Below are 10390 nucleotides of genomic sequence, written 5' to 3'. Positions count from 1 at the left end.
CCCGTGTCCCCTGCATCGGCAGGCGGACTCTCAACCACTGCGCCACCAGGGAAGCCCTAGCCAGTCCATTTTTAAATCTCCCAGGTTGTCTCTAAAATATCTTCTTTCCCATATGATTATTCCAATTGGATCCAACCAAGGTCTCCATTTTGCCTTTGCTTGATATGCTTCTTAAACCTCTTTTAATCCATGCCACTTCCCGTTCCTTCCCCTGCCCCCTTTTTTAAATCTTTTGGTCGCGCTGCACGACATGTAGGATCTTAGTTTCCCAACCAGGGATTGAACCTGTGCTCTCTGCATTGGCAGCGCGGAGTCTTAGCCACTGGACCTACAGGGAAGTCCCTTCCCTTCCTTTTTAAAAATGCCATTTACTGGCTTCCCTGGTGGCGCAGTGGTTGAAAGTCCGCCTGCCGATGCAGGGAACACCGGTTCGTGCCCCGGTCCGGGAAGATCCCACGTGTCGCTGAGCGGTTGGGCCCGTGAGCCATGGCCGCTGAGCCTGCGCCTCCGGAGCCTGTGCATCTGCAATGGAAGAGGCCACGACAGTGAGAGGCCCGCATACCGCAAAACAAAAAATCAAAAACGCAAAAAACAAACAAACAAAAAATGCCAGTTATTTGTGAGAGTAACAAGACCATTTGTCCTGTAGAGTTTCCTGAGTTCTGATGGGGCTGATTTTGTCCCTGTGGTGTTATTTATCGTGTTCCTCTCTCCCCTGCTTTTCCTGTAAACTGGTAGTTTTAGATCTAGAATCCTGATTCGATTTACCTTCTTTTTTTTTTTTTGCAAAAATTACTTCATAGGTGGTGCCGTATCCTTTCTACTGCATCATATCAGATAGAGCAAATGTCTACTTGTCTGTCTTCTCAAGGTGCTGAGGCTGAATGGAGGGTTTGTGGTGCCAGCTCAACCTATTTATTATCAAGTTCCTGTCTGTTTTTCACCTGGTGGTTTTATTAGGTGTTGTTGATTGTCATCCAGATCCATGTTTCCTTAAGTCTATCATTCCTTCTGCAAGTATTATTTTTAGATTCTTCTCTGAAGAACACCCTCCCACGTTGACTCTTTATTTCCCTGAAATACACTCTGTACAGAAAGGGCAGGATAAGTGTTTGATTCATTCCCTTTCCAGAGTAAAAATATGACCAATGGGTTTACTTGCTTTTATTACCATTATGAACTCATAGATCTTTATTATTAATGTATTTTATTGCATCACAGTTATTATTTATTATTATTGTTATTATTATATACTCAGATGGTGCCATCTTTTGACTAGTGGGAGCTTTTTCAGGCTGTCTCTTTGATATGTCCCTATCATTATTTACAATTTTTTCTTACTTTCTAGTGTGAGATGTTCTGGGCTCATCTTGTATATTTTCTGTCCCAGAACAGGAATCAGCCTTTCTCCAAGGAGCCCTGGTTCCTTTGAATGCCAGGTGGTAATTAAAGACCATAATCTGTGCACTAAGATACCCTTTGTTCTTGCACTCATATCCCTTCTCTAATTCCTTTCGTCCCTTCTGCCCTGCCTCTAGCAAGGTACAAGTCTATTTCTTATTCTTATTTCTTCTTCCTCTTGCTGTCCCTAAATATTTTCTCTCTGCTCTGAGACTGAGGTTTTGGAATAATGATAGCTAAAACTGAAGGACTGCTATAGGAGTTAACCAGGAATGAGATGGAGGCATAAAGCAGTAATGGAACTTGCAGAGGGCCACGTAGGCTTCAAGTAGCACAGTCGGGATTTGGATCCTAGTGTCGCGCTTGAGCCACCCTGGTACCCAGGACAGAAGGACACATGTGTGCTCCTATCTACACTTAGGAAAATATCCTTCCATAGTTTGAACCAAGTCGAAAAAGTAAATAAAGCTTTACCAACCCCCACCCCAAAACAACCCCTCCTAAAACCCCATGACTATACATAAAGCCCCACATTGCTTGATATGTTTGCACACCATTGTCAACCTGCAAAAACCCACCCAGCTGAGAATGAAAGCTGTGAGCTGATGTGCAGGTTCCTCTTGCATAATAATGCAGTGCTATAAACCAAACAAACAACTGCAACAGGTTGCCTTCATTTAAAATTAGAATTTTTTTGCACTGTGGTTTTTTTCAGGGGCGGGGGGGGGTGCATTCATCTTGATTCTTTAAAATATTGCATTAAGATATTATATATCTTCACTTTGCTGTACACCTGAAACTAACACAACATTGTTAAATCACCTATACTCCAATGAAAATTTTAAAAATAAGTAAATGAAAAATAAAATTTAGGGAATAGCTCAGGACTTGGGCTATCAATTTTGGATTTATGTTCGTATGATTATTAGCTTATTCTCTAAGTATTAAAGTGCAGAATTAACTTAAAAAAAAGATATTATGTATCTTGATGACTGATGCTCCCTGTCTACCCCCGATGCCTGAGTACACGAGGCCCTGTTGAAACACTGCTGACTCTGGGTAGCTGCTCCCAGGCAGAGCACAGAGCTGCCTCAGTGGGTGGGAAGAAGCAAGAGGGGGTGATGCTGCTGGCGGTGGCGTTGGTGGGGGAACTACCTACTCAGTAATACCATCTCAGTTTGTTGGTGACATTAAAGATGTCTAACAAGCAGTGTGTCATGGGTACTGGCCAGAGTGGGTAGTGATCACAGTATTGTAGCAGGCCTAGGCTTTAACCATTCGGTTGCTAGATTCTGGGGAAGTCCAGGGGCTTCAGGGGGAGGTGGCAGGCTGACACGGAGACCCATTAACATGGAAGGGTTTTCACCATTTTAATAAGTGGTATGACACCCCAGCTGGCTCTCAGCCCCCAGCATCCCCATTTCCCCGGGAGAAACCTAAGACTTAAAGAAGTGGAGTGATGGGCTTTGAGTAGCTCTGATGGGCCCCCCTGCCACCTGTCTGCAGACTTATACCATCCCTGCTTCTCTGATTCCACCCAGGACTCCATGACTAATAGCACCTCTGATTACTACGATTATAGCAACTGGACCAATAACCCCAGCATATTGGTGGATGACTCTTCCCAAAGCCGCGGGCTGCGTATTCCAGATGTGATCGCCCTGGTAATCTTTGCAGTCGTCTTCCTGGTGGGAGTGCCAGGCAACGCCCTGGTGGTCTGTGTGACGGGGTCCGAGGTCAAGCGAACCATCAATGCCATCTGGTTTCTCAACCTGGCGATGGCTGACCTCCTCTCCTGCCTGGCGCTGCCCGTCTTGTTTGCATCCATTGTCCAGCACAACCACTGGCCCTTTGGTGATGCTGCCTGTGGAATCCTGCCTTGTCTTATCCTGCTCAACATGTATGCCAGCATCTTGCTTCTGGCCACCATCAGCGCCGACCGCTTCCTGCTGGTGTTTAATCCCATCTGGTGCCAGAACTATCGAGGGGCCCGCATGGCCTGGGTGGCCTGCGGTGTGGCCTGGGCCTTGGCTCTGCTGCTGACCATACCTTCCTTTGCGTATCGTAAGGTCTATGTGGAACACTTCCCACCCAAGATGACGTGTGTGCTTGACTATGGTAAGGACGGTTTATATATAGAGAGGGCCGTGGCCATCATCCGGCTGGTCGTGGGCTTCCTGGGGCCGCTGGTCACACTTACAGTCTGTTACACCTTCCTTCTGATCCGGGCTTGGAGCCGCAGTGCCACCCGTTCCACCAAGACTCTCAAGGTGGTGGTAGCAGTGGTGACCAGCTTTTTTGTCTTTTGGCTGCCCTACCAGGTGACAGGGATGATGCTGTTTTTTACCCACAAGACAAACTTCAAATCCGTGTCCAATTTGGATGCCCTGTGTGTCTCCATAGCTTACATCAACTGCTGTATTAACCCCATCATCTACGTGGTCGCTGCCCAGGGCTTTCATACCCGGTTCCTCAAGTCCCTCCCCTCCAGGATCCGGGGTGTGTTGGCCGAAGAGTCCGTGGGCAGAGAGAGCAAGTCCAACACGTTCTCCACGGTGGACACCCCGGCCCTGAAGAGCCAGGAGGTGTAAGGGGAGGCCTCTCTGGCCACCATCTTTCTGGCGCTCCACCAAACTTCCGGTCCATTCACTTTGCTTGTTGGATCTCGGCGAGGTGGGTGGTGGTTGAGTGAATTTGCCTCCATTCCTTCCATCGTTCCCGGACTTGTCCTTCCTCTTCCAGGCGAACCCTTCTCATCGCTCCTCATTTCCAAGATTAGCACGTCCTTCTAGGGACCCCCAACCTTTCTTTCCATCCAGGGACTTTGGAAAACAAACAGCAACCAATGTACCTGGAGTCCTTCCATAGAACAACACGTTCGTGTGCAGAGAGTGTGAATACGTTAGACACATAGAACCCAGACAAACAGAAACATTCAAACCTTGAAAAAAAGAGTTCTATATTTATTTTATGGAGAGTTGGCAAGAAAAACAGTGTTAGTATGTTACTTCCTGGGTTAAAAAAAAAAGTATTAAGTAAAAAGATGTTATATAGTTAGGGCAAAAAGCAAGCAGTGAGGAAGACACCTAGGGTTGGGAAACATTGGTTGGGCCCCTCCAGGGAATGGGGTCCCCGGGGGAATTTGCTGTTTTACGTCGTCAATTGCTGTTTTGTTTGCGCTGAAAAAAAAATTAAACATTTTATTTTGACCTCATTTAAATTCTCATGCCGTTGGGTTGTAGGTAGTAAAACGGAGTGATCCTGGGTACCTTTGACCTGTTTCCTGCAATAGGCACATCTTGCAAAATAACATTACGATATCACAACCAAGATGACGTGAATACGGTCGAGGCGCAGGTCATTTTCGTCACTGCCAGGATCCCTCGTGACACCCCTTTCTAGCCACTCTCACTGCCTTCTACCCTCCCCAGCCTTGTCCCGAACCCCTGGCAACCACAAATCCTCTCTCCATCTCTGTGATTTGGTCCTTTCAAGAATGTTATATCAATAGACTCATACATATATAACATACAAAGCATGTAACCTTGGGACTTTCAAAAAAACTAGTACACACCAGTTGAAAAATGAAAATAAAAAATAATAAATGTTGAAATATTGCGTTGTTTATAACTGACTTGGAAATATTCCTACTTAGTGTTTTGTGTGTGTGTGTGTGTGTGTGTGTGTGTGTCCACATTGGCTAGAAATATTGTACAGACCAACAGAAATATGATATGAGCCACGTAAGTAGTTTAAAACTTTTTACTAGCCACGTTAAAAATTTAAATGAAAAGGATGAAATAATAGTAATATATTTAATAATATAATGCAATTATATGTTATATTAACAACAATGATATGAATGCTACATTAATTATAATAATTTATTATATACTATATGATTACATGTTACATGAATATCTATGTAGTATATAATATTATATAATAATTTGTCTATAATTATATAATATATAAATATGTAATATAACAAAATATATAACATATATCAATACTGTATTAATGTATATATGTATGAATATATTATAGTAATATTAGTGCTATTAATATATATATTACTATATATAAAGATATCTAATATAAATTGATAAAATAATAATATAGTCAATAATATATTTTGCTTAACTCAATATATTGAAAATATTTTTATTTTGACATGTAATCAGTGTGAAAAATTATTATGACGACTTTTACATTCTTTTTTTAATTGTATAGTTAATTTACAATGTTATGTTAGTTTCAAGTGAACAGCAAAGTGATACAGTTATACATATATTCTTTTTTCTTTTCCATATGTTAGTTTCAAGTGAACAGCAAAGTGATACAGTTATACATATATTCTTTTTCAGATTCTTTTCCATTATAGGTTATTACAAGATATTGAGTATAGTTCCCTCCTGTGCTGTACAGCAGGTCCTTGTTGTTTACCTATTTTATGTATAGTAGTGTGTATATGTTAACCCCAAACTCCTAATTTATCTATCCCCTCACCCTGCTATCTCCTCTGGTAACTATAAGTTTGCTTTCTACGTCTGTGAGTATTTCTGTTTTGTAAATAAGTTCATTTGTATCACTTTTTTTTAAGATTCCACATATAAGTGATATCATATGGTATTAGTCTTTCTCTGACTTACTTCACTTAACATGATAATCTGTAGGTCCATCCATGGTGCTGCAAATGGCATCATTTCATTCTTTTTTATGGCTGAGTAATATTCTATTGTATATATGTACCACATCTTATTCATCCATTCATCTGTCAATGGACATTTAGGTGGCTTCCATGTCTTGGCTATTGTAAATAGTGCTGTTATGAACATTGAGGTGCATGTGTCTTTTCTAATTAGAGTTTTCTGTGGATATATGCCCAGCAGTGGGATTGCCGGGTCATATGGTAACCCTATTTTGAGGTTTTTAAAGGACCCTCCATATTGTTCTCCATAGTGGCTGCTACAGTTTACATTTTTTTTTTTTTTTTTTTGGTACTGTCTTCAAAATCCTGGGTGTGTTACAGTCACAGCATATCTCCATTCAGACTGGCACATTACAAGTGCCCAGGGAGCCACACAGAGCTGGTGGCCCCTGAATGCAATGACCACATAGATATCGACTCCCTCCTTCTTTTTTCAAGAGCTGACTGGGTCCAGGGAACAGCCTCCAGCATGGGGCGCTGGGCTGGGATTTTGCCTAATTCCGATGGGAAACATAGCTGAATCCTGCTACTACAGTGTTCTCATGTCTGCCTTGGGGACAACTTTTATTTAAAGATGCTGTCTGAACACCTAGAGTGACAGGTGCTCTGCAGGACTTCCAGAAGGGGTTGTGTGTGGTTTTTGATAGTAAATGTTGGTACCTGTGCAGACCCTATAGCAGCAAGATCATTGGGCCCCAGTTACCTTCAGGTCTGGTACCCTCTGTAAACATGCTGGCGATCCCTTCTACCTGGTCAGCCCACATCCTTCCTTCCACCCTCCTCCCAGCTGCTTGGGCCTCCTCCCTGGCTGGTTCCAGGCCGGCTGGTTATCCTCTCTCTCAGTGTGATCCTTCCCTGCCTCCTCTGCAGACTTTCTTCCTCTGCCCTGAAATGTTGGCTTTCTAGAGTTCTCTTGAACAGGCTTCCTACTTTTGTGACTTCACCCAATACTTTCACAGTTCTCTCTCTCTCCTCAGTGTGTGGACTCCATACCTACTTTGCCCCAAATCATCTCAGCATCTTCTCCCAAACCTCCCCCTCCCTTTGCATTCCCCAACCCAGGGAGTGCCCTACCGTCCATATAGTCACCCAAGCCTGCACTTGGGACCCATGCTGGACGCCACCCTCTTCCCACCCCATGCCTTTCATGGTCCAAGCTCTCCATCCCCTCCCACTTGGATCCCTGCTCCTTCTCCTGCCTGGTCTCCCAGCTGCTTGGTCTGTTTTTAAAAGACCACCCCATCACTATTCTACCTTCCTTCAGGGTGCAGCCTCCTCCAGGAAGTCCTCCCTGACTTCCCACCCCTATGCTCCATCTCTGTTCCTGGCCATCCTCTGGCTTTCCTGGTTTGGGCAGTGGGCTGCAGGCAGTGGGGTCTTTCCTTCACGCTGATTTGGAAAGAAGATGCTTCCCAGAAGCTGGATCCCACAGTGGTCTTCTAGAAACACTTGGAGGCCAACATGTGGGATCCAGGTGTCTTCTTCAAGGCATTCTCAGCCTGGTGTTGATCAGTGCTGCCCAGGAGGGAAGTGGGTTGAAGGGCCAGGCGATTGTGAAATCTGGAGCCTGGTAAATCTGCTAGGTCAACAAGTTCTAAAGAGGAAGTGGTGGGGAAAAGAAGGAAATGATGGGTTTGGCTGAGTTGGCGGTGTTCCTACCTCCGCACCCCCCCCCCCAAGTCCCCTGTCACGGCCCCACCCATTGCTCAGATCTGGCTCCCCAAGGCCTGGTGTGTCAGAGACTCCGACCCTGCATCTGTGCCATGTGACCTTCCCAAGCACCCCACCTCCAACCTCCAGGATGGTATTACTCCAAATTCTTGTTGTCTGATAGGAATATAATGCAAACCACATGCATGAATTTACATTTTTCAGCAGACAAGCAAGATACAAGCAAAGAGAAATAAAAAGAATCAGGTAAAATGAATTTTGGTGCTATATTTTATTGAACCAAATATATTTCAAGCACTGTTATTTCAATATGTGAGTGGTATAAAAAGTTATTGAGAGATTTTGCATTCTTTTTTTTTTCATGCCAAGTCTTCAAAATCTGGTGTGTATCACAGCATCTTTCATCTCAGATCCAGCTCATTTATTTTCTTCTGGTTCTTATGCAATATATTATTTTAACTCTCTAATTATAATTTATTAATTATAATAAATCTTTTTTCTTTACCTCTTTTCACTATTTCTGTTTTCACACAGTTGTTTGGTTGTCTTGTTTATTTTCATCTCTGGTTTCAACTTAACATTTTTCTTCCTGTGTCCGGTTATCTTTTTTTTTTTAATTTAATTTTATTTATTTTTTATACATCAGGTTCTTATTATTTATCCATTTTATGCATATTAGTGTATACATGTCAATCCCAATCTCCCAATTCATCCCACCCCCACCCCTGTCACTTCCCCCCCTGGTGTCCATACGTTTGTTCTCTACATCTGTGTCTCAATTTCTGCCCTGCAAACCAGTTCATCTGTACCATTTTTCTAGGCTCCACATATACGCGTTAATATACGATATTTGTTTTTCTCTTTCTGACTTACTTCACTCTGTATGACAGTCTCTAGATCCATCCACATCTCTACAAATGACCCAATTTCGTTCCTTTTTATGGCTGAGTAATATTCCATTGTATATATGTACCACATCTTCTTTATCCATTCGTCTGTCGATGGGCATTTAGGTTGCTTCCATGACCTGGCTATTGTAAATAGTGCTGCAATGAACATTGGGGTGCATGTGTCTTTTTGAATTATGGTTTTCTCTGGGTATATGCCCAGTAGTGGGATTGCTGGGTCATATGGTAATTCTATTTTTAGTTTTTTAAAGAACCTCCATACTGTTCTCCATAGTGGCTGTATCAATTTACATTCCCACCAACAGTGCAAGAGGGTTCCGTTTTCTCCACACCCTCTCCAGCATTTGTTGTTTGCAGATTTTCTGATGATGCCCATTCTAACTGGTGTGAGGTGATACCTCATTGTAGTTTTGATTTGCGTTTCTCTAATAATTAGTGATGTTGAGCAGCTTTTCATGTGCTTCTTGGCCATCTGTATGTCTTCTTTGGAGAAATAGCTATTTAGGTCTTCTGCCCATTTTTTGATTGGGTTGTTTGTTTTTTAATATTGAGCTGCATGAGCGATCCAGCTCATTCTAAATGCTCAGTAGCCTCGTGTGGCCGGTGGCTACCGTACTGGACAGCTCAGGGCTAGAATATCTTGATTAATGTTCAGATCATCTACAAAATTGTAACATCTAACAGCTGGAGTTTTATTATACTTCTAACACTCGAAGATTCTGGGGTGACATTCTAGAATCCTGTGATTCAAATAGTCTGTGGCTAATGTTGTAGGATCCCTTGGGTCAAATCACCTATGATTCCAACTTTCTGAAAGTCTGTGATGCCAACAATTCAGGCTTCAGAGTCTTTGAACTAGATCAGGCGTTAGCAAACTCCAGCCTGTGGGCCAAATCCAGCCCACTGCTTGTTTTTGTGAATAAAGTTTTATTGGAACACAGCCATGCCATTCAATCTGTGGCCGCTTTCATTCTAGCAGAGATGAATGACCTCTTGACCAGTAAAAACTAAAACATTTACTCTCAGTTCTCTCACCGAAAAAGTTTACTCTTGATCTAGATATTCAAAGATTCTAAGACGGATGGTGATTTTACAGATGCTAATTTGTTGTACTTTGTACTTTACTCAAGTTACAGGCACTCTTTTTTATGCATCAGATATCACGTAATAGTATGTATTGTTCAAAAGAGACTGGTTTCCCCATCTTGGCCACTCACTCTCTTGGGCTTCTAGAATTCCATTAGGCTGCACTCCATGAAATTCCAGGCTTCATCCTGTTTTAGGGTGAGGGGGTATAACAGTTTATTTATTACTTAAAAAAACTTGTAAGATACACATAACATAAAACTCACCATTAGTAGCATTTAGTATATCCACAATGTTGTGCAACTGTCACCACTATGTAACTAGTTCCAGAATATTTTCATCACCCCAAAATAAAGACCCCATTCCCATTAAGCAGTTACTTTCCATTCACATCCTCCCTTCCCCTCAGGCCCTGGCCATCATTAATCTGTTTTCTGTTGCCACGATTTGCCAGACTTCAACCTATTTTGACTCACAAAACTGGCAATTTCATATGGGTGAATTTAATAACCTTCTAAGGATGTCCTCATTGTAAGTTTCTCCATTGTTGAGGGGCTGGTACTCAGTATCTCTCCGGGTATCTGTAAAACGAATCCCACTCCCCAAAAAGCCC

General features: G+C 42.7%; 1 protein-coding gene across 1 annotated transcript; it reads left to right on the top strand.

The window, feature by feature from the left end:
* The first annotated feature begins 2522 nt into the window (after window positions 1-2522).
* C5AR1 (complement C5a receptor 1) lies at window positions 2523-3992 on the top strand. The gene is made up of 2 exons (XM_007458670.1): window positions 2523-2543; window positions 2943-3992. Exons 1-2 carry the CDS (start codon window positions 2523-2525, stop codon window positions 3990-3992), a joined length of 1071 nt encoding a protein of 356 aa, XP_007458732.1.
* The last annotated feature ends 6398 nt before the right edge of the window (window positions 3993-10390 follow it).

Source organism: Lipotes vexillifer, unplaced genomic scaffold (assembly GCF_000442215.2).
Source record: "Lipotes vexillifer unplaced genomic scaffold, Lipotes_vexillifer_v1.1 scaffold371, whole genome shotgun sequence".
In the NCBI taxonomy this organism is placed as follows: domain Eukaryota; kingdom Metazoa; phylum Chordata; class Mammalia; order Artiodactyla; family Lipotidae; genus Lipotes; species Lipotes vexillifer.
The sequence above is the reverse complement of the archived record's forward strand: the minus strand, read 5'-3'. Positions and strand labels throughout refer to the sequence as shown.

Excerpts from the sequence above, each read along its gene's own strand:
- C5AR1 (XM_007458670.1), top strand. The coding sequence starts at position 2,523 with ATGCTGCTGGCGGTGGCGTTG. Across the intron at positions 2,544-2,942 it reads TGCTGCTGGCGGTGGCGTTG|GACTCCATGACTAATAGCAC; the intron begins GTGGGGGAACTA and ends GATTCCACCCAG.